The 23,339-nt window shown below is 55.1% G+C and overlaps 6 protein-coding genes across 6 annotated transcripts; 3 read left to right on the forward strand and 3 right to left on the reverse strand.

The window, feature by feature from the left end:
* Positions 1–9,826: 9,826 nt before the first annotated feature.
* Positions 9,827–11,415, reverse strand: GCG54_00001425 (Mitochondrial inner membrane protein OXA1; the record flags this gene model as incomplete). The annotated part of the gene is made up of 3 exons (XM_045401541.1): positions 9,827–10,294; positions 10,351–11,256; positions 11,344–11,415. 3 exons carry the CDS (start codon positions 11,413–11,415, stop codon positions 9,827–9,829), a joined length of 1,446 nt encoding a protein of 481 aa, XP_045258543.1.
* A 591-nt stretch (positions 11,416–12,006) lies between these two features.
* GCG54_00001426 (Mitochondrial import protein 1) lies at positions 12,007–12,728 on the reverse strand (the record flags this gene model as incomplete). The annotated part of the gene is made up of 3 exons (XM_045401542.1): positions 12,007–12,117; positions 12,227–12,631; positions 12,720–12,728. The coding sequence occupies 3 exons, from the start codon at positions 12,726–12,728 to the stop codon at positions 12,007–12,009; spliced, it is 525 nt and encodes a 174-aa protein (XP_045258544.1).
* Positions 12,729–13,164: 436 nt separating this feature from the next.
* GCG54_00001427 (UBX domain-containing protein 1) lies at positions 13,165–14,547 on the forward strand (the record flags this gene model as incomplete). The annotated part of the gene is made up of 3 exons (XM_045401543.1): positions 13,165–13,242; positions 13,310–13,737; positions 13,785–14,547. The coding sequence occupies 3 exons, from the start codon at positions 13,165–13,167 to the stop codon at positions 14,545–14,547; spliced, it is 1,269 nt and encodes a 422-aa protein (XP_045258545.1).
* Positions 14,548–14,907: 360 nt separating this feature from the next.
* On the reverse strand, positions 14,908–16,035 carry GCG54_00001428 (GTP-binding protein gtr1; the record flags this gene model as incomplete). The annotated part of the gene is made up of 1 exon (XM_045401544.1): positions 14,908–16,035. One exon carries the CDS (start codon positions 16,033–16,035, stop codon positions 14,908–14,910), a length of 1,128 nt encoding a protein of 375 aa, XP_045258546.1.
* A 1,522-nt stretch (positions 16,036–17,557) lies between these two features.
* Positions 17,558–20,567, forward strand: GCG54_00001429 (uncharacterized protein; the record flags this gene model as incomplete). Its single annotated transcript, XM_045401545.1, has 4 exons — positions 17,558–18,258; positions 18,308–18,949; positions 18,997–19,289; positions 19,339–20,567. The coding sequence occupies 4 exons, from the start codon at positions 17,558–17,560 to the stop codon at positions 20,565–20,567; spliced, it is 2,865 nt and encodes a 954-aa protein (XP_045258547.1).
* A 901-nt stretch (positions 20,568–21,468) lies between these two features.
* On the forward strand, positions 21,469–23,260 carry GCG54_00001430 (uncharacterized protein; the record flags this gene model as incomplete). The annotated part of the gene is made up of 2 exons (XM_045401546.1): positions 21,469–22,877; positions 22,933–23,260. 2 exons carry the CDS (start codon positions 21,469–21,471, stop codon positions 23,258–23,260), a joined length of 1,737 nt encoding a protein of 578 aa, XP_045258548.1.
* Between the last annotated feature and the right edge of the window lie 79 nt (positions 23,261–23,339).

Genomic DNA, 23,339 nt, shown 5'->3' on the forward strand with positions numbered 1-23,339 from the left:
ACAGCCGCCAGTGAGAAATGACGGCGTCGTGGGACTCAACGGGTGATGCGATGACGACTCTTTTGATGCAGGGCCAGTCGGAGGAAGGAATGAGGTACACGTCTGCACGATCCGGCAGATATCGTGCCTTTGCAGACGGAGAAAGCAAATAATAGAAGGAATTCAGAAAAGAAATGTGCAACGGTCGGAGTCTGGCTGAAAGCAGATACCACGAGCAAAAAGCAAGAAAGCTTTGTTGCACACACCGGGTCGAGACGAGGCGAGGCGAGGCGAGGCCGGGAACGTGGGGACGGGAGAAAGTCGGAGGGCGGAGGAGAGGAAAGAGACGGACGGACACAGGAAGGCCGAACGAACCCAGCCAGGGACAAATAATAAAGCTTGAGATGTGAGCAATAAGAATAAAAAGGCCGGGAGATTGGACTGCCTTGAGGTAGGTACTAGGTAAGGTATTCTGGCTGAATATGTGGATGAACCTATATGCATGTAGATGAATAACCTACGAAACTCAGAGGGGCCGACCTCATACTCCTTCTATTCTTATCGTTCGTCCCTTCTTCTTCCATCCATCGTCCTTCCTTGCACAGGCAGGCGGCCATCAGGGACGGCACGATGAACGGGAAGGAAGGGACGAGCCAGGCCACAGCTACCTTCCTGCCTTATTACGCTGGTTGCTACACACAGAAGCAGGTGCAGAGGAAGGAAGGTGCAACAATTGGAAACAGTGGGGAGACGGCATGGAATCCCGGGCCAACAATGCCATGTCCTTCATCTTTTTAGTCACATACCCGTACCATGGTATCTTGCACTCACAGTGAGTAGTGCACTTTAAGAGCTGCGGATGCTTGTCCCCCGCCGTCAGGATCAGTGGGTGATTGTGCCTTGAGGGACTTTCTGGATTGCTGATAGCTAGCTGGTGCTGCCGCTGCTGCTTCTCGGATATGGCATTGTCCAAACTGGGAGACATCCCCACTGGGCACTGTACTTGAAAATCTCGCCGTGCTGATGCTTGTCAAGCTGTCTCTCTGTTCTCTCGAGTCTAGTAAGTGTTCCTAGGTAGCCTCCCGCTGGACTGGATTTAGCGAGGCCCCGTTGTCCAATGTCTGCTGCAGGGCTTCATTGGCAGCACGGGTGGCCCCGGCAGGAACTGGAGCTCCAGCTCGGATACTGTCCACTCGTCCATGCAGTGTACTTTAGTGCCTCAAGTGGGTGGTCCCGTCCGCCTAATGGTCATCCGGCGCTGCACATTGGACGCACCTCATTGTCAATGATGAATGAACCAGGGCACCTTCTTGCTGTACCTAGGTAGGTAAGGTAAAGTAGTGACGCTATCCAGATGGAAAGAACACTGTGAAGGTGCCTTCCTAGTAATCCTGGGTGGTCAGAGCTTCGTTCTTGCCCCGACCAGATGGCAGGAACCCAGGCAATAACAAGCAGGAGGCAAGCGCAAGCAACAGCGGAGGCAGGAGCTCCTTCCCCAGATCATCACTACCAACACCAACACCAAGAACCACCGAGACCGACCGCCGCATCACGCAAACACATCCACCTCAACAACCACTCAACCATGACCGCCTCGCCGATCTGGCCCACCGTTGCAAATCACCAACTGATTCAGTCTCTGCCGCCTGCCTCCAGACCCTGACGAGACCCGGACCGCGCTTCAGGTCGCACTTGCGACGGGGCCTCTCAGGCGCCGGAACAAATCCCGGCGGGCTGTGACACTGCACTCCACTGCCCAGGTCCCGTCTCTCAATGATCCATCAGTGATCATCTCGATAATAACAGCTCTCCCACTCTTCAATTCTCCCACGAGGCTGCTCAAGGTTTGGCCCCCATACAGTGTCGACCTCTGACAGCCCCATTCTGGATAGTGCTCCCTCGGATTGTACTACGTCGTACACAAAGTACGTGAGCCCCGTCAAAAGATTTTTTCAACACCCCCAAGGACTCCAGTCGAGATGTAATCATGGTACGATCGTCCCATCTCTCGAGCCAGGGACCATCGTCTGAGCCATTCCTCCCATGCATCCAGCGAGGATATGATGCCAACCTACTGCCTATCTCCCCCGCTGACCCGCCCAGTCAACAGTGGAGGACCTGGACGACAAATGTCGACAACCGCGACAAGAAAACGTGCCTCGAGCACACTGCGGCTGCGCATTTTGCTTCAACCACTTGTGTAGTATTTACGTGCAGCCACCAGGGTCTGCAAAACGCGGTCCAGTTTTTACGGTCCTCCTCTCCTCGACAGACCCGGACCTCAACCTTTCGTTTCTGAGTCTGGTGCTGTCTCCAAGGGCCCAGCAACTGGATCCTCCGATTGGACCCTGCTCTCATGGAACCACGGGCCATCGACGATTCCCATGGCTGCTCATCTCCCTGCCGCGGCAACATTGGATTTACACGGAAATTCGGGATCAGACCAAGCCGTGCCTGTTCAGCCGTCGCGACCAGACACCGACGGTCGACCAGACACCTGTCGTGTACGGTACTGTCACCACTCGCGCACTCCCTCATCGCCGTCGTTTATGAGAACGGTCGGGATCTTGGAAACGATTGCTTCGCGTCACGGCCAATGCGGCTTGCGCAGCGTGCCGCTCCAGCTACGTCTGCCCGGTACCCGCGTCGCGTCTCGTCTAGTCTCGCCCTCTCACAGGGCCGAACACGAAGCAGCAACTATCGTGCCGAGGTCGCCCGAACCGACATCCAACAGGATGCCTGCGTGCTGTTGCCTTTCCTCGGACCCATCTCCAGTCAGGTTTGTGAGAAGTGCGAAAATTTTGTTTGCTTCCAGATGCAACGTCGGCCGCCATGCACACGCAAACCCAGCAAGCTGCGTGCTTCGGTTGCCTGGTCCTGCAGCCTTTGCGAAATGGGGAAATACAACATCGCTGCCGGCCACGCAGACAGGCTGGGGAAAAAAATAAAAAAAAAATCAGACAAGCAGCCAGACGGCCCGGGGAGCCCCTTCCACGCCCAAGGAAACCCCTCCCTGTGCAAAAGCTCGACTGCACCCTCGAGACACAGTACCAGGGACTTGGGCTCTGCGGGATGGAAGGATGACCGGCCTGTGTTGCAGTGCAGCCGATGCCTGCAAGGTACGGGAGACGGTGCACCTTTCTGGAATGGTCCGGCCTGGGAGCTGCATGCTGTGATGCGCGATGAGCTCCGTTGGACCCCGATTAACGCGAAGAAAAAACGCTCTGGCCATGGGGTGTATTCTGGGCTCTTTCTGGGCGTGCGATTCGGAAGTATGTCTCGGTGAGCATGTATGGGTGGAGATCTTGCTAGGGGATAGTTTGCCCTGCTATTAAGCCTAATTGGGTAGTAATCCTGACTTAGGGGTTAGCCTACATATCTATCTATCGCACGCCTCGCCTACCTACTCTCAAACTTACCTTCCTTCTTATATAATAATAATAATACATATATATAGCTAAAGTGATAGTATTTAGAGTTATTACTACTACTAACGCCTCTAGTTGTTAATCCCTAGCTTTAGTATTATATTAATAGCTTCAGAGAGTCTTGCTGACTATTAGGATATGTAGGCCTCCTCTTGTTAACCTTCTTAGATGCAACGTTTATGCTTAAAGTATATGTCTATAAGGATCTTGGTTTGTTTGTGAACTTTAAGATAGGTAGGTAGGGTAATAGCCTTAGAAACTTATCTTTATGGTTAGTAGGCTTCCTAGGTTTTATAGAACTTATAGCTACTTTCTTACTATATGTCTGCCTAATATTACTAGTGGAGGTTACTGATTATGTTATTAAGTAACTGCTATTATAATATATAGCAGTAGGGTAGGTACTAATAGCGCTAGAAGAGGTAATTATAGCTAATTATAATATTTAGGTTGTTAGGGTTAGTAGTATTAAAGTTATTACTGAATATAGTATTAACTAGGTTAGTACTTTTATTAATTAACTCTTATGCTTTATGTATTTTATTGATGATCTTTTTTTGTATAGATTTAGGGAAGTAGTGTAGACTTAGTAAAATAGTAGCTTTAGGCAGGATCTTCTTAGTAATGTGGTAGTAGTGGTTAGCTTAATTATAGTACTAGCTATTAATATAGTTATAGTGTTTGATAATCCTATAGAGCGAAAAATAGGCTATTAGAGCTTTATGGTTATACTTGAGGGAAGAGTGCTATAACTTAAAGGTATTAATTAAAGTAGTCTATAGGAGGAGTGGTGAGTAGTTATAGGTGTAGTTAGCCTACTGCGCATAAGTTAGTAGCTAGTTTTTACGTATATATGCTTTTTTTAACTTAAGAGTAGTAGTAACTGCTTTTTTAATAGCTTTAATACACTTATGCTTTATATAATGAAATTTTAGGGCAGAAAGTAGTAATTTGTAAGCTTTGTGGTATTCTAAGCTAGCTAGTTAGCAGTTAAGGGTTCTCTCATAGTAAATATAGTAGAGGAGGTGTATAACTTTAGTTTTACTAGCCTTAAGGCTAGGGAACACCTTATAGATAGTATGTTACTTAATAGTAGAGTTATTAGTTAAAAAGTAGTATAGGCGCTACTTACAGCTATGTTATTAATATTATACTTTAAGCTAGTAGAGGTAGGCAGTAATAATATCTCTATCAGCTTTAGTAGTAATAAAATAAGCTATAGGTAGCTAAGTACCTGTTAAATTATATATTATTATTATATAGAGGAACTAATTAAGCTAGTTAGTCTTATAGGTAGTATTTATTATAGTAAAAAGACCTCATTAGGTTAGCAGATTAATAGAAGTCTATCTAGCCTAAATAAAGCTATTAGAACTAGTGCTATCACTCTGATATTATTTAATATTAATATATTTAAATAAGTACTCTTATGACTATAATAAAAAAGACTTAACTTTATTAACTTATAACTCTTTGTAGTAGTTACGCCTAATAACCTTAGGATTAGGGTTTTCTCAGAACTACTTGCTGCTAGTGTTATAGACGCTTTACTAAGTTAGCTACCTACCTCTTATGGTAATTAGAGCCTTCTTAATAACCTCAAAACGCTTATTATGGCTTTATAGTATGTAGTAGACCTTAGAGGGCTTATAGCTAGAAGAAACTTATGTAGTAGCGAACTATTTAAGGGTAGGAGGGATTTTAGTGTAATCTAGTTAGTTAAGATTATAGTTAATATAAGGGCTGTAGGTAGTAGTAATCTTAATAATAAGGTAAGTAGAGAGGGATATATCAGTATAACGCTAAGTAATCTTAGCCTAAAAAAGGTAGCTAATTATTTATTATATCCCTTATGTGCGTTAACTGCTACTTTAACTTTAGTGCTCTTTTTTTTTAGTAAGAGGGCAGTAATAGTAGTAGTAAGTAAGGTGCTTTTTAGGGCTATCGATATGCTTATAAAAAAGTATAAAAAAGTTGCTTATATAGGGCTACTAGGCGTTAAATATATTGCTGCTGATAGTATAAGTAGGGTTAAGGTTAAAAAAAGAGGTATATATAGCTTTAATCTCTTTAAGTACTATAAGAGGGCTAGCTTAGGTTATTTTAGTCTTAGTAGTAAGTCTTAGGGGTAGCAGAAGTTAGTAGCGAAGTAGGGTAAAAGTAGCTTAAGTAGAGACGTATAATTAATCTTAGTAATAAAGGTATCTGCGTTAAAATCTACTTAGTTATTATGATACTGATTAGGGTTGAAATTGATATATAAGCTTAGAATAGGAGATAGGCGCGCCTTATTGATATTATTAGTGTTAGTAGCAAACTAGGCGAAAAGAGCGTTAAAAATAGCTTACTCTTTATAATTTATTGCGATAGTGAGGTTAATGATAGCGATGGCGATAGCGATAGCGAGGTAAGTAGGCAAAAGAGAGGGTTATAGAGGGTAGGTTAACAAGAGAGGTATAGGGAGGGTAGATAGGTGGGAATAATCTAGGGGGGGCTACTTAGCTTAAAAAGATATGATATTATAGATTAAAATATTGCTTATATAAGTATACTATTTTAGGAAATATTGAATATTTAGAAAAAGTTAGGTTTTCGCATATAAAAAATAATAAGATTATGTTGACTACAAATTAATAATCAAAAAGTAGGCTAGCAGCAGTGAGGGTAGAGGGGGGTGGAGGGTGGTGTAGAAGTTAGAAGTTAGCAGTAGCCAGAGCGTTTTTTCTTCGCGTTAATCGGGGTCCTCCGTTGCACTTATTGTCTTCGCGTGGCCTACGATTCGCAACCTCTGTCCGTTAATGGTGCCTCGCATCGCCTCTGTATTGGACAATGCGCTGCTGCAAGGCGTGCCCGGAAATGCGCAAGTGTCCTCTAAATCGGACGAACACCTCCACGCCCTACCTATCATCTGGGTAGCCTGGCTTTCGAGGGTACAACAAACATACAGCCAGTGACAGCTGTCACAGTCGAAGGCATTCTTTATGGATACTAAAACATTGGCATTTCCAGAACATTGTCTGGCAAATCGTGCTTGGAGCGCACTGCAAATTCACCGTCAAGAAGCCAACTTGACGCCTTTCGTTGTACTGCAGTTCCCGTATTGATTGGAGGAACGTCCTAGGCCGATACGATGATATTTACGGCCAACCAACCGCCACCTGCGGTCTGGAGCGCCACAGCCTCTAGAAGCGGAAGTGACAGCAGAAAACATGTGGAGAGACTAGGATGCAAGGCGCGGGCACGGTTTGCCTCGTGTCGTGGAAATCGAGGCACGGACGCCTCCCGGGGTGCTGTTTGTCTCGACGGTTAGCCAGGAGACATCTCTCAAAACTCATTTTCGCGGACCTGGGCGACCGAGGTGAAAGGGTCGGGAGCAAACCTCCTGAGCTCCTCAGTCCTCTCGGCAAGCTTGACAAGCTGCAGGCCGGCCAGCTCATGACTCTCACACGTACGATCTTTGCAAAAGACCCATGGCTGCTTCGTCGACGATGGACGCGCGACGATCGACAGCTCGTCAGCAAACAGACAGTCCGTCCTATTGACGCCAAATCCAACGACAGCTCACCTGTTAAATAGTGCGTCGCATTATGGCTTCGCATCGCGCCGGTGTTGAGCGACATCGACACCAGCTATATGGCGCCGCGTCAAAACCCTTGGACGCCATTGAAAGGGTCACCCGTCGGCTCGTGCCACTTTCTTCACCGAACCGGGTTGTTCGTCCAGACCCTCCCCGCTCACCCCCGACGCAACTCTTAGCCCCCGGCCACCAAGCTCAGATCTAATTGTGCACAGTGTTGCCCAGCCCAGGAAACCCAGTCTTCTCGAATTTTGAAAACTTCAGGGCCTCGCTCGACTAACTCGTTACGGAAGCTCCTTGACCACACGTTCACTTTAATTTTCCCGTTGGGCTTGCCGTGTCCTTTGTGACTTGCGCTGTTTTACACGACTCCGCTCCCGGCCTGCATTCTCCCTGATGAGAAGTTCTGCTTTCGGGAATCCTAACTGGACAGCCCCTATTCGCTTCCATGCTCGAAGGCTTGCTGAGGCCGGGCGAAGCATCGCCCCCTAGTCCGGTTCCGGGGACGATGCCGAGTTGCGCGATGCTGCCACGAGGTGGCCATGCTGAGCGCCGGCGTCCTGGGTCTTGAGGTGCTATTGGCGTCCACGGGGAGAACGGGCGAGATCAGCTCTTGCCACTGCCGGTAGTGGGCTGGCTTCAGCGCGGTCACTGATCGATCTACGCGACAGCTCGAGCGACTAGTTGTCATAATCGCAACGATCTGAAGGGAGAAGATCTGCCATTCGCGCACGTCTATTGAGCAGCTTTAGATGGCCACGGGAGCTCGAGCGCGGCTCGCGAGCGGTCCGATATTTGACCTGACCTCTCGTCATCCGGTAATTCATCAGCGCGTGTGATAGATACAATGTCTCACTAAGGATCCGGACACCATCGCGTCCGGCTACACAACGCCCGGCAGCAGTTGGGTACGGTAGAATGTGATAGGGTCCAGCCTTTCACGCCTCCACTGAGCATCTTCACTCAAGCCACCCTGAGACGCTAGCGCCACCACAACACTTCTGATCTGCCTGCCTTCTGTGAGGACCTTCTAAAGCAAAGGACGAAGCAACAGAACTATCAAAAGCAAAATGGTCAGCGCGAACTGACTGATAAGCAAAAGAATGGACGAACAGGGAATCGAACCCTGGACCACTCACATGCTAAGCGAGTATTATACCACTAACCCATTCGCCCAAGGGTTGATTTCGCCCGGACTTGAACCGGAGACCTTCAGTGGAACACTGGNTGAACCGGAGACCTTCAGTGTGTTAGACTGACGTGATAACCAACTACACCACGAAACCAGTGATTGTTGATGATACGGGTGGTTGTGTGTGTCTGAGAAGGTCTGCGGGCGGGTGGTGCAGAATTTTCAGCCGGCCTTGTGGAGTTGGGAGACCCATGCGGGCATCGGCGCCGATAAATATGGGTCCGAGCCTGCGGGACCGCGACGGGTGGTTGCTGTTGAAGTCGGACAGTGTAGAGTGCTTTGAGACGATGGTCAGGATAAGTTTCGGGATTGAATGCTCTGTCTAAAGATAGAGTTTTTTTGAGTCGTTGGGAAGCGTTTTCATTACAGGCTTTTGAGATCTGATTTTCCTTCGCTGTTATTGCAACAACAATTTTCGGTTTCTAGCTTAAACATGAACGCACGTATACTTTATTCAAAATCCCTCAACTTCAAACAGGGGAAATGTTTTTGAAAGAATGTTTAGACATTTCTTCGTGGCACGAAAGAGAACACCTCTCGAGTTATGGAAAAGTCTGTGGTGTGTACCAGAGCACTGCGTTACCCTGAAATGGTTGATGGATGCAATGTTGCTTAAGGTCTTCTTTCCACTTGCTCTCATTGATATAGGCTTCTGAATGAGTCAGAGGAGGGAGAAGGTTTGCTGGATGAGGCGTTTGAGTTGCAAATTTTAGGGGATATGGACTTTGGGCTTCATGATACCCATGGTTACCCATTACCCATTACCCATTACCCATTACCCATTACCCATTACCCATTACCCATTACCCATTACCCATTACCCATTACCCATGATCCAAATACAAACCCGTGGGTACCCATGGACAACCACATGTTCGGGTATATCTAAAGCCTATGCATATGAACTTTGGATTGGCGGACTCATGCAGTGGAGTATGACCTTGCTTGTCTCTATGGCAAGGCATGGCTCATTGTCTGCTGTATCCTGTGTAGTTTCAAGACTTCGTGGAGGGCCTGAGGCTTTCCCAAGGGATGACGAGTGAGGCCTTGTACCGGGTAGAGTTCATATCGAGGTGGAAAAGTGGGAGAGGGTGGGCTGGCGATGGCACCTTTTCTGGCGAGGATTCACGGATCTAAAGAGGTGTTTCGGTGTAGAGGTATTCAAAGGCTGCTGGTGAGGTCATGTACACAATGCTCATGAACTCAGACGCGTGTTGAGAACATTCACAATGTCCCGGGAGAGAAGTCGGGATGGCCGGCGTTGTGGGCTTTTTGTGGCTAGGAAAGTTGGTCTCACTCATCACATCTCAAAGCCCACATCCACCAAGTGAGCCCCGACAATGTTCAGGGTTGGCGGCTTACAAGACACATCAGATTGAGCCACACAGCATCTAGACAAATTTGCGTAAGAGCTTCAGGGGAGTGATTCTTTTATTATCCCTTGATGCAAGGTTACATGGTATCCAGATGGACACACACAGCCTCTCCCATATGGTACAGTTTCTCCCCTCTCCAACCCCCCTCGCCTTCCGCACGCTCATTTTCATGGGGGAATTTACGACGCATCCCCAGGAACGATCTAGATGTACACTGTTCATGGAACAAACACACCGCGGTTTCTCAAACCCGTTCATCCACAATAAAACCTCTCTACCTCCGGCGGCCGTACGTCTCCTGCTTGAGCGCCTTCTTCTTCCGCAACGCTTGCTCCGCAGCCTCCTTGGCGGCGGCCTTCCTCTCCTGGGCCTCGAGGTAGTTGCCCGCGCCGCCCTTTGCGTTGTGGATCGTCTGCTGGATGCTGGACACCACGCCCTTGAGGGAGCCGTCCTCGGAGCCCGGGCGCGGAGACGGCGCCTGGTAGGTGGCCGTGGTGGAGATGCTGCCGCCGTTGTATCTGCGGCCGCCCGAGGGCCCGACGACGGGGAGGCCGAGGGCGCGGCGGATGGAGGGGCGGGTGAGGGTGTAGTTCTGGACGACGCCGATGAGGCCGGAGACGAAGAAGTACCACTGGACGGCGGCGGGGAGGTACAGGGTCACGACGACGGAGATGGGGCCGATGACCCACATGAGGATCTTCTGTTGGGCCTTTTGTTGCGGAGAGGCGTTTGCGCCGGCGGTCTTATAGTGGTTTGTTAGTTGAGTTGCGGAGTGAGGGGAGGAACACGGGCTCTTACCTTCATCATGGCGAACATGGAAATGGGACCGAGGATGGGGAGGATGTACAGCGGGTCGGGGACGGAGAGGTCGGTGATCCAGCCGAAGCCGCCGTTCTCGAAGCCGGGGACGGGGATGCTGGAGGCGCCGTTGAGGACGCGGAACATGCCGTAGCCGAAGGGGATCTGGAGGAAGCCCCAGGCGGCGTTCAAGGGGTTGACGCCGGCGCGCTTGTTCATCGTGGTGAGGTCGCGGCGGATCTCCTGCGCGCGCGCCGTGTCGCCCATACTGAGGGACTCGACGGAGGCCTTCTTCAGCGCCTCGTACTGTGGGTTCTGCTGGACGAGCTGGAGCTTGGCGGAGGTCTCCTGGGCCTTGAGGAGGGGCTTGAGGAGGAGGAGGCGGAGGAGGACGGCGGTGACGGTGATGGAGCCGATCCAGGGCAGGCCGGAGTAGACGTGGACGTGCTCGAGGGCCCACTGCATCACGGAGGACGGGCCCCAGCCAAAGTCCAGGCCGAGGGTCTTGAGGTAGCCGATCTGCTCGGGGAGGTCGAGGAGGGTGGCGGCGTCGATGGAGGGGAGGGAGGAGGCCGTCGGGTCGACGAGGGTTGACGGCTCGGCGGGGATGGAGACGGGCTCGGGGGCGGGGGCGGCTGAGGCGGCAGCGACGGTTTCGACGGCGGGCTCGACGGGTGGTGAGGGTGCCGGTGGTGTCTGGATTTGGGCTGGTTGTTGGGGTGCGGGCTCGGATTTGCCCCAGAGGGAGATGGCTCGTCGGGTCTGGAGGGCGCCGCCGATGGCCACGGTGCCGGCGAGTCTGCCGCTTGAAGCCCTCAAACCGGCCCAGGGGGCGGCGCCGCTGGCGGTAGTGGGCAGGGAGCTGAAGTTACGTCCGTCGCCGAGTCGTCTGGGTGACCTAGAGATCTGGCCATGGAGTTAGCCTGTGACTTTTCTTGGGATGCAATCGCGGGGGCACTGGGTCCGGCAATTGGGGAAGAGGGAGGTGCGTACGGCTTGGCTGGATATGCTTCTGGTCGCCCTCGCCGAGGGGAGGGAGCGGAGGACGCCTCTGCTGGGCAGCATTGTGGGCGATTGTGAGGGGGGGAGAGGGGTGTGGTGGGAATTGAAGGATGTCGCTATCGACAGATGCGCGGCTGCTGGAAATTTTTGGGGACCGCAGACGCGCCGGGAAAACGTCGGGTGGGTGGCCCAAGCTTCCCGGCTCCGTCTCCCGGGGCCTGGGGCGGGCTGGCGGAGGGTCAGCATTGGATATGAGGGATGACAGGGAGCTGATTCGTTGCTTTCGTCAACAGCACGCTGTTGTTTTTGGAGATTCAGAAGACAAGAGGGAATAATTGGTTCGTTTCGTTTTTGATTCTACCGTCATGTATGTACGATTCAAGATTCTTGGACTCGTCCCTTTCACCCGGTCCGCGCCGCCTGTCTAGGGGTCTTGTTTGTACACCCTCCATCTTCCGTACGCCGATGCATGATTTGTGTCTATTCTCTGCCAGACACGATTCCTTCCAGGTTTTGGTTCATTTTGCTGCATATCCTGTCTGCCGGGCAGGATCGCCATCCCCGACGAGAGACGATGTCACAACAGTGGTGCTTGTGAAGCATCACCCGAAGAGCGCCGTCGGTGCGTCTAAGCCATCATTCCCATCCGCCTAGTCATTCCAGGCTCGTCAGGTCGTCGAGACCCGGGGACGGGGCGCGACGCTTGTCGCGGACCTCCAGGCCGGGGCCAATGGGGTGAGCTCTCCTCCTGGACATGGGGAAGACCTGCCGAGTGTTAGCTTCTCTGTCCTGTCCATATCGCCATTTCCAAAGCTGCATCATGCGCAAGTCTTCTCGCGCAGCAGCGAAGGCGCATCGTCCAGTCTGGCCGTACCTTGGTACCGCCCCATCCTAGCCTGAAGGCCGCCTCGTGGGCAAACAGCTCTCCGAATCCCAGCATCATGCCGTTGATGAAGGGCAGCAACAGGTTGATGGCGGCGCCGCGAACCAGACCCCAGAAGGTAGGCGGCTTATAGAGGATGATTGGCGAGTTCGACGACGGGGGGGACGGGGTCTCGGCCTGGGAGTACTGCTCGCTGTCGGAGCGGATCGTGACGCCAGACTCGGCCAGGGGGTGGAGCGAGTCGTCGTGGGAAGCCATCGTCGACGGGGGGTTTTTCGTATCGGATGGGAGGGAAATGGTTGAGGCGGGATATTGGGGAGCTACTTGGTGACCGCAGAGTAGATCCAACGACGGCGAGCGAGGCACGTTTACCGAATCTCGGCGCTGGGCGAGGTGCTGTGACGAGGATGGAGAGCTCCGGCTTCACTTCGGGAAATCATCACAGCTAGCTGAGGTGCCTGAGCTCTCCAAGGCGGGACAAGACGGGATCCATGGATGCAGATTAGATAAGCGCGGGGTCCGGTGGATATCTGATCCGGCTGCACCGCGGCGCCCACCTCAGGGAAGGTGCTGTGGTGGGGTTCTGGAAGGTGCACCTGGGTGGTCTGGGTTGCTCCATCCCACGTCACAGGGAACGTGCTAGAGAGGTACAGGAACGGAAGCAGCAAGCTCTAACTCAGGCAGTTACGACCACTAAGCTGCCTGCTCTAGTCCGTCCATCACCAACACCATTCACCACCGCAGGTAATCACGTCCTTAGGTAACCTTGGGAGGACACAACCTTGAAGGGACACACCTTCTTAATTTTACCTCTGTCAAGACATTCGCCGCGACTCATCCATCTCAGCAGCGACAATTGCATCGCTTCGTCTCTCATTGCAATCCTCCTTCTCTCTTCCCCACCATCCACCTACAGAACCGCCATCATCATGTCCGGCAGCAACAGCGCTTCGCGCAACAACATCCTGCGCGACTTCACCAGCCTGACTGGCCTCCCCGAGGCTCGCGTACGTGCTTGCCGGTTCCATACGACCTCGTCGTTCGTTGCTTGCGTTCCTGGCTGACCCTCCTCAGTGCACAGAGTACCTCGAAGCCGCAAATTGGGACATTGGCCTCGCCGCCCAGGCTTACTACGCGGACCACGACTCCGAAGACGATGCTCCCCAAAGTGCTGCCGCATCGTCATCCCAGCCCGCCCCTGCCGCAGAAGCATACACCGGCCCCAGAACCCTCGATGGCCGCCCTGCGCCTGAGGCTGCCCGCGGCGGTGCTGCATCCAGCAAGGCACCCAAGAAGAAGGGTCTCGCCACCCTGAGCTCCCTTGGAGGCGGCCACGCGCATGACGACGACGATGATGAGGACGACGAGGACGACGACGACAGAGGCAGGGGTGATTTGTTCGCTGGAGGAGAAAAGTCTGGTTTGGCCGTGCAGGATCCTTCTCAACAGGAGGGAGGTGGCGCCAAGAAGATCATCAGTGACATCCTCGCCAAGGCAAAGGCGTAAGTGCTGGTCACAGTCAACCCGAGATCGTCACTGACTTTTACAGAAACGCTTCTCGCCCCGAGACAGCATCTCCGGCCGGACCCTCCCGCTCTACCTTCAGAGGCACCGGCCAGACCCTCGGCGGTGAGGGCACCGAGAGCCGCAGCATTCCCGACCCGAATGCCTTCCAGGAGGGCTCTGGCGGCCCCCCAGGCCAGACCGGCGAACCTCAGGAGCGCACTCTTCACCTGTGGCAGGACGGCTTCAGCATCGACGACGGCGAACTGCACAGATTCGACGACCCGGAGAACGCCATGGATCTGAACATGATTCGCGCCGGCCGAGCTCCCCTTCACCTTATGAATGTGCGCTACGACCAGCCAGTCGACGTGAAGCTTCACCAACACCAGGAGAACTACCGCCCCCTTCCCAAGAAGTACAAACCCTTCGGCGGAGAGGGTCGCCGTCTCGGCAGCCCCGTCCCAGGCGAGGGCAGCTCGTCGGCCGCTGCTCCTGCGGCTTCGACCACCACCACTTCCGCATCGACCACCTCTTCCGGCCCGCAGACCACCGTCGACGAGTCTCAGCCAACTCTGACCCTCCGCATCCAGCTTCCCAACGGCACGAGACTCCCCGCACGCTTCAACACCACCAACACTGTCAATGACGTCTATGAGTTTGTCCAGCGCGCCTCCGCCGACACCCGCACCAGATCTTGGGTGCTGGCTACGACATTCCCCAACAAGGACCATACCGATCGCAGTCTGGTGCTGGGCGAGATGCCCGAGTTCAAGAAGGGCGGCACTGCCGTTGTCAAGTGGGCTTGAGCGAGGTCTTTCAAAAATGGCGGGTAACGGCGGCGTTTGGAATTTCTTTTCAGCCCAGCCTTCACACAATTGGGTGGTGCGGCTAGGGCGTACGAGGCCTTCTTGCCTCTGGGTGGAATGTAGATTCGTCCCGACAAATAGAAGTACTCAAGAATATCTTCAATGAACAAGTGGTATACATGTGATTTTGGATGTATGCTATGCTACAATGTCGTGGTTCCTTCAAACGCCCTCTTGAAATGGTATCATTAATCATCCCTGCCATGCGCCACAGGCTGCCGCCCAGCGTCACACAATATTAAAAAACAGATCTACGGTTCTTAATGTCTCTTTCTTCCTCTCCACCCCAGCCACACCCTCTCACGCAGGCCCAGCCGCCCCGCTGTGCGCCATCATCGTCGCCGGCCCGTCGAGAAACTTAAAGTGCTCAATAGCAATCTGGCAATTGAGCATGGCGGCGTTGAACCGCGCCTCGCCGGGCGGGAGGACGACCATCAGATACGTGTTTGTCGTGAACTTGAGGATGAAGAGGTTGAACCGGGTGCCGGCCTTGTGCTCCATGCGGACGAACTGCTCGGCGTTGCGCGGGGTCCCCGTGAAGCGGGAGATGGTCTGCTTGAAGTGCTTCATGATGTTGGACATGCGCTCGAGGCGGTCCTCTGTGGGGTTGCGCTGGCCCTCCTCGGAGGTCCACGAGGAGACGGCGAGGAAGGAGGTGCGCTCGAAGAGGAGTAGCTCCTCGGCCTCGATGGCGACGCCGAGGTTGGCGAGGTTGCGCTCGATGGTGGCGAGGTTGGGGACGAGGTCGTGGATGATGCTGGCCCAGGCCTTGTAGAGGGACTGGTCCCAGATGGACGTCGCGAAGGGGGTGATGTCGAAGGCGCCCGTTTGCGGCGGCTGCTGGAGGGGGCTGCTGGGGTCGTTGCTGTCGTCTGCCTGTTGCTGCTGTTGTTGGTGGGAGAGGTAGCCGATGGAGTTTGCGTACTCTGCCGTCTTCTGGCGGACGACGCGGACGCGGTCGTCGTAGACGGACTCGCGGTGGGCGGGGACAACGAGGTCCATCTTGTGGATGAGGACGTAGATCTTTGCCTGGGGGGAGAACTGGAGGAGGGCGGAGATGATGGAGACGTAGGTGGCGAGGTCGCGGTCGATGTCGCGGGACTCGATGTCGAAGACGTAGATGAGGACGCCGACGTTGGAGAAGACGTGGACGCGCTGCTGGGAGAGGTAGTTCTCCATGAAGGCCTCCTGGCCGCCGCAGTCCCAGAGGTTGAGGGTGAGGTTGCCGAGGAATTTCACGTGGGAGAGGTCGATGTCGATCGTGGCGCCGAGGCGGCGGGTGTCGCGGGCGATGTAGTTGCTGAAGATGATGCTGCGCATGCTGGACTTGCCCGAGCCGGACTTGCCCATGAGGAGGACCTTCTTCTTTTTGGGCTTCTTGACTTCTGCGAGGGGCGCCGGAGGCCCTTCCGTGTATGTGTCTGCCATGGCGGGCGTTCGGGGTGGTGGGTTGTTCGCGAGGATGGAGGGGGGTTTGCGAGATCGAGCAGCTGGAAGAGAGAGCTTCCGGGTCGGTTGGTGCGGGCCTTGCGGGCGCGGCGCGTGGATGTCGTCGGCTATGGATGATTGAACACGTGTTTGAATGATACGGTCAAGAGAGGTTGAGCAGGCTGCTGGCGGACGGCGGTGGTTGAGCAATTGGCCGTCGTGCGCTGTGGAATCTCGTGTGAGGTTGGGAAGCTGGAGATGTTGATCTTCTGGTCAGCGACCTGATTTCCTGGAAATTAGGTACGTATCCTGGCTGAAGAACCGTGCTGGGTGGCCGATAAGATAAGGCCTATTACCCGGCAGCAAGCCAAGCTACCTGCTCACACTCATCCTCTTTCATGATCTTCATCACATCGTGATGTTGAAAGGTCTTGGCTTGTCGCAGTCTGAGAGACTCGAGCAAACCTATGTCGAGAGATGACGGTTGATGACTGTGCTCTCGAGACAAAATCACCTCACAAGCCTTTTTGGAAGAGGCTGGGATGGCCTTCAGCTGATGCTCCTAGACCACCATCACGACAAGAAAGAAGCAGATCGCGATGCCGAATGCTTAGTGAGCTGCATCACGCCTGATCATCGAGTCGCAATCGGAGCGGCCAAGACGAGGTGTCACTCTATTTTTACGCAAACCAGATAATAGCAGCGTTGTTCGGGTTGATGGACCGATCACAAGGGATCCGGTGTCGGATTCCCTGCTTCTCGGCAGTGCCTAGTCGAGGCCGGGCAGATAATAACTCGTCCCGATGTTCTACCAGCTCCTCGCCGATCACCCACTGAAGATGCGGATTGCCTCAGAAATTTGAATCAAACAAGATTCAGTCATCGTCAGCGCAGTCGAGAAAAGCTATCACCGGCTCCCTCCCGGCCCTGCTGCACACTATCACCATCCACCAGCCATCCAGGGAGTCCAGCCTCCAGCATTATATGCCCACCTCAGCCGAAGGGATCCGAAGGGAGAGATACGCCGTTTGTCCAATGATGTGACTCGAGGACACCAGAAACGGTGAACCCGCCCCTCGTTGGAGCGTGAGACTGTGTCTCAGTCCCGACGACCCTTGGACTGCCAACTTCGCTTCTCCCTTGTCCGCGCGGGCCAATGAATACGACGGGTGTTCGTCAGGTTTCGGGATGCCGTCTCGCACACCAAGGGCATCTGCTGATACCGGGCTAGCGATGGACTAGCGAACGGGCTATGGGTGTGGATGGGCACACTGTTCAAGATTTTGGTCATCCCTACGGACAAAGGTGTTGGGAGAGGGCCACAAAGAGGGCAGATATGACTGTTCAACACCCCCGTTCGAGTTCGAGGACATCATGTCGTGGATGCTCTGCAGTCAATCGTGTGGAGAGATATCGAGGTCTATTCGAGGTGTTCCCTCGATTCCGTTGTGCCTTTCGTTGATAATTCCATCGACGTTGAGTTACGTTCTCGTGTAAGTCGAGCAGGCTCCCACTCTACAGGATGACCTCTCCATTTTGGCACACGCAGCACGGCGTGAGCTCGCCGCTATGGCAGACCCAACCCAAACCGCCCCGTCGTCCTGAGCGTCCCGAACGCCCTGCTCGTCCAGACACACCCGCCAGCAATCCCACCCCACACCCGCGGAGCAGCACGCCGGGCCGCAGAACCAGGGTCGAGACGCAGTACCGTCCGCCGGTGCCCACCAACAGACCCCCGATCCGCTCACGATACACCGCGCCGGAAGACGAGTCCCGCCCAAACCCGAACGCGTCCTCGATGCTGCCCCGGCGCGCCAGCGGCTCGCCCGGCCGCGTGTACAGCTCGTCGACGCAGCCGTACGAGTGCCGCAGCCCCGTCATGACGCTGAGGATTCTTTCGCCGAGTCGGCATGGCGCGAGAGACGAGAGGGAGCGGGATGGCCAGGAGAACCGGCCTGTTCAGGAAGTGGTGGAGCCGCCGTTGCCGTCTCCGGGGCTGGCGCGGTCGAAGTTGACTTCACCCAAACGTCGACGGCTTCCCCTGAGAGACTCGATCCTGCTGAAGCGGAAGGATTCCCCCGATTCGTCAAAAGTGACCACGCCAACGAGGGAGAGTATGCCCGTCAAAGCCCCCGAAACTCCGGAGCAGCAGGTTGCGGTGCGTGGAAGTCTGCCTCCTACGCCGTCGACGCCGTCCAAGTCGCGGCTGAAGGGGTTCCCGAGGTAAGTACACAACCGATGCGAAGGAGAAACAGACAACTGATGTATACAGGCTTGGATCATTCTACCGTGAATCGAAGCCACCGCCGCCTCCTGAATATCGCCAATCCGAGCAGTTTCCCCCTCGCAAGGAAGTACCGGTACCGGAGATCAACAAGAAGCTGCCCGTTCTGCCATCTGATGGCCCAGCGGCTGATGCTGGCGGCACCCTGGTCTCCCGAATCTCTACCATGATTCTTGACGAGGGTATTGGGGCTGGCGCCGACAGATCTTCTGCCGCTCTGAAGGTCTGGGACGCCGTGGCCAAGTGCTTAGATGGGATTGCCAACGCTTCTACGACCGAGACTGCCAGCAAGCCGTCGAAAGATGACTTCGTTCCAGACAAGGTCTCACAGGATACGCCAGCCCCTGCCTCCAAGTCAATTCATCCATGGCCGCTGGAAGCATGGGGACTTCGGCATAACCAGAAGCAGAACAACGACAATCGGCGTGTGGGAGAAGGCCCAAAGGAGGGCGAAGGGGATGTCAAGCTAGATGCTATGCGTAAAGCAGCGCCAGTCGACGATGTTCAACAAGCGAAAACCACCACGACGGTACTCCCTTGCCCGTTCAGAACGCGCAATCCTGCACGATTCAACGTCAGTGATAGCTGGCATTGCGCACAAGGGCAGTGGAAGAGCCTTTCCGATCTGCAGTAAGTCAGTCGCGGTCAATGTGAGGACTTCACTGACCTCTCAAAAGACAGCACATCACGAGGCATCATCGCCATGCCAGCGATTCCCAGCTGTTCCAGTGCCCGCGATGCGAAAAGGGGTTCCCTGAGCCGAACGCTTTCAAGGAGCATTTGATGCTCCCGAGGGAGCAGATGTGCGATCCTCGCTCGGAGACTGTTCCGCCCAGCAGTGACCCTGAAGATGGCATCACTGCCGGCAGGGCGAGGACGCTGTCCGAAGGGGTCGAGGCGGGCAAGATTGGGTCGTGGGGCGACTTGTGGAAGTGTCTGTTCCCAGATGACAGGATAGTTCCTCGTCCAGGTAAGTCAAGCATGCTCTTCGGTGAGATAACCTCCGCTAACAAGCCTAGCCATCCTCCCCGCCATCGAGCTCCCACAAGTTGAACAAGAAGTCTTTACCAGCGCCAACATGTCCACCCTCAAAGCAAGCCTCGAAGAACGCCTCAAGTTCCTCGCCTCCCAATCAGCAAACAGCGACCTCTTGTCAGCACAGATCCCCGTCATCACGGGCTCCCTCTCCCTGGCCGTTGAAGCCCATCTCCGAAGTGTCTTCATCGCCTGCCGGACCCAGCCCCCGTCCCGAGTGGTCAATCGCTCCCGCTCCGCGTCCCAAACGCAGGATGCACCAAACAACCGCCCGCGTAAGCTCTCCACCGCGTCCTCCGCCGCCGGAGTCAGGAATCTTTTCGAGCCACCAGAAAATCATCGCCGCCCACCCCTCATCGAGACACGGAGCTTCACCCGTGACCCTGCCACCCGTCCACACATCCCTACCCAGCGCCGCAGCCTGAGCGAGGGCTCCCCCAAAGCCAAGCTCCCCCCTCGCACGACCAACCTCCCCATCCCCGCCACCCTCACGATACCCTTCCCGCGGATATCAGCACTGACGGAGCACTCCGACGCCGGCCCCGAGGGGAACACGTCCCCGAAGGGCACCTCCTCGGACGCGGAGTACTCCTCGGGCGTGGAGTCGAACCCCACCAGCGCAGGCGGCCTGCGCGACTCGAATAACACGGACATACGCTGCAGCAAATGCAACATGCGGCCGTCGCTGCGCCCGAATGAGGACGTCTTCTGCGACCCGCGGCTCAGTGCGGCCCCATCGACGCATACGGCGCCGCACACTACCGACTCGAGCTGCCGGTTCTCCGACTCGGGCATCGGCATCCTCTGCCGGAACTGCAGGATGCTCGAGGAGCTTATCAATTCGTACTCGCGGGCGTCGTTGCAGTCAGCGGACTCCTCACGGCCGCCAGCACACGGGACGACGGGGCCGGAGAGCAAAAGCCAGGAGGAAGTGGAGGAGGAGCCCTCAGCGAGGTTAGTAGCGCCATTCTCGTTCTCGCCGGACCTCTCGGTCTCCATCGACGAGAACGACGAGGAGACGCTGTTCGACCTGATGCTGGACTCATCAGCGGCGTACGTCGAAGGAGGAGGAGGGGGTGATGGGCAGCAGCAGCCGAAGACGCAGGCTCTCGTCTCCTCGCCCATGTTCCCTCCCCCGACGCAGGACCTGCCGCCGTCGCCGTATGGGAAGAAGTATGACCGGCACGGCGGGCATGACGGGGGTTTCTTTTGACTATTTCTGGAGTTTTTGGTGTTTTTGTGGGTGCCGCGGATGTTTTGGGTCAAATTGGGATGACGAAGCTGTCACGATGTATGAACAATTGGAGTTTCCTGGGGTTTCTTTACATGCAATCCCGTCCTGTATGAGCTGTTTAGCAAACAGAATCTCTTCATTTCATCTTCAAAGCCATCGCCACCATCTTTTGAAAATGTAAAGCAAAACAGTCAAACCGTGTAACTTGGTTGACTGTCCCATCGCGTCCGAGCCAAGCTGATCGATCACCCGATGCCACGCCACATCGAGGAATGCAGGCCAGACCATGTCCATTTTAGCCGCAAGCGTTCGTTCCGTGCTCCCCCCCGCCTTTTGGGGATCTGCATTGCACCCGCCAGCCCCGCACTCACTCTTAGTGCCCCTGTCGCCTGCTGTAGTTGATGCATGGGCTTCGTCAACAGCATCAGTCATGTTCAGTCAGTTCACTTGTGAAGACGAGTGAGATGAGATTTGTGAGATTGAAACGACCCAGCAAGTCGTTAAACAATGAATCCACCTTCATTGCCTCCGTTCCAAACACACAAGTCCAGAACACGAGCAGAATCAGCCAACATGCCCGTCCCAGGGGCTGGTGACGTCGCAGCTGCAAGGGTGCAGTGGATCGCCCCGACGCCCTACCGCGGATGTACGTCATTCTTACAGCGTCCAACTGCAGCTGCTGCAGGTGCTTCCAGCTGTGCTCGGACGAGGGAAACATGCCACCAGAGGAAGGACTAATAGCAGAAGGGGAACAGCTAGCTACCCGAGCTCCGATCTGATCCTCCCTTTCCAATAAATAACACCTCCTCTGTCACGAGCTTTCCCCTCCTTCATCGTTCGATCAATCCAACAAAACCCATTGAGCTCCGCGGAAGGCACAATGGCAGAACAAGACCGCTATCAATCCCATCTGGGAGTCAACACAGACAAGATCCCAACACCGAGCATGCCCGCCTCCTCGGGCGCCGAGCAGGATCGCTTCGGCGGCTGGTTCGGCGGCAACAAGGCAGACAAGGCCGCCGACGCCGTCAAGGACCATCTCCCCCGCGGCTCTGGTGCCGAGCAGGACCGCTACGCTGGCTGGTTCGGCGGCGACAAGCTGCCGTCCCTGGAGAAGCTGGGCGAGAAGCTGCCGCATGTCTCCGGAGCCGAGCAGGACCGCTACAATTCCCATTTTGGCGGCGACAGGCTCCCCTCCATGGAGAAGCTGGGCGAGCGGCTACCGCACGTCTCGGGTGCCGAGCAGGATCGGTACAACCGCTGGTTCGGCGGCGACAAGCTTCCCTCCATGGAGAAGCTTGGAGACCGTCTTCCCCATGTTTCTGGGGCCGAGCAGGACCGCTATGAGAGATGGTGGGGTGGCAAGGGAGAGCAGGTCGCGGACAAGGTTGAGAGGAACATGCCTAAGACCTCCGGCGCCGAGCAAGACCGCTTCGGGGGCTGGTTCGGAGGCGACAAGCTCCCATCCGCCTCCGAGGTGAAGAATGCCATACCTCAAGTCTCGGGCGCAGAGCAGGACCGCTTCGGAGGCCACTTCGGCGGCAAAGCCCCCTCCGCTGAGGGCATCTCCCGCCGTCTCCCTCGAGTATCCGGCGCGGAGCAAGACCGCTACGGCACGCACTTCAACCTGCACCCGAGCAACCCCGTCAACAGCGCCACCACGACAACCCTCGGCCTCCTCCAGAACGCCCTCCTCCCTTCCTTCGGGCTGCACGCTGGCCTGAGCACCGTCACCTACGCCGTCGCGCGGTACACCGATCGCGCCGACGCCAAGGACTTCCTCTGGCCGACGGGCCAGGTCGCCAACGCGTGGTGGACCGCCGTCGGCACCCGCGTCATCTACGACGGCCTCTCGCTGCCCTCGGCATGGGACTCGCTCGGCTACACGCAGAAGCTGCTCCTCACGGGTGTCAGCGCCTGGGGCGGCCGCCTGCTGTACCGCATCGCGACGCGCAGCGTCAAGCGCGGCCGCGACGACGACCGCTACGTGACGGCCAAGCAGCGGGACCCCAAGTTCTGGGACCGCGCGTTCTTCACCATGTTCCTGCCCGAGGCTGCCTTCCAAGCTCTGATTGCGCTGCCGTTCACACTGCCCTTCCAGGCGCCGCTGGCGAGCGCGCGCGCGTCGCTGATTACTGACTTCCCTGAGACGTTCCACAGCTTGGCCGTGTTCCTGTTTACTACTGGATTTGCACTTGAGACGCTTGCGGACACGCAGCTTGAGGCGCACTCGAGGAAGAGCAAGGAGTTGAACCGTGAGGGTGTTTGGAGCATTGTTCGCCACCCCAAGTAAGTGCCCCTTTTGTTTCTCATTATGTAAAATACAGGTGTTGACCTCATATAGCTACCTCGGCGACGCCCTCTGCCACCTCTCCTTCCCTGTCCTGCTCTACAGCGCCGGCATGCTCCACCCGCTGGCTGTGCTCGGCCCGATCTTCAACTACATCATCCTCCGCTACCTCGGCGGCGACAAGGAGAACGAGGCGAGCCAGGAGGAGCGGTACGCCAAGACGAGCCCCGTCAAGCTGCAGCAGCTGCGGGAGTACCGGGCCGAGAAGAACAGCTTCTGGCCGGCCGTCAAGGAGGCGAACAATAAGTGGGTGTGGATCGTCGCCGGTGCTGGTGTTGTTGGCGCCGCTGTCGAGAGAGGGCTCCTTGCGTACTTCAACTGAGTTGGATGTGCGGGATGAATTGTTGTTTGACTAGTGTAATGGAGTAAAAGGTTGTAAACATAGTAATTCAAATTGAGTC

This window comes from Colletotrichum gloeosporioides (genome assembly GCF_011800055.1).
Source record: "Colletotrichum gloeosporioides strain Lc1 chromosome Unknown consensus_85, whole genome shotgun sequence".
NCBI lineage: Eukaryota > Fungi > Ascomycota > Sordariomycetes > Glomerellales > Glomerellaceae > Colletotrichum > Colletotrichum gloeosporioides.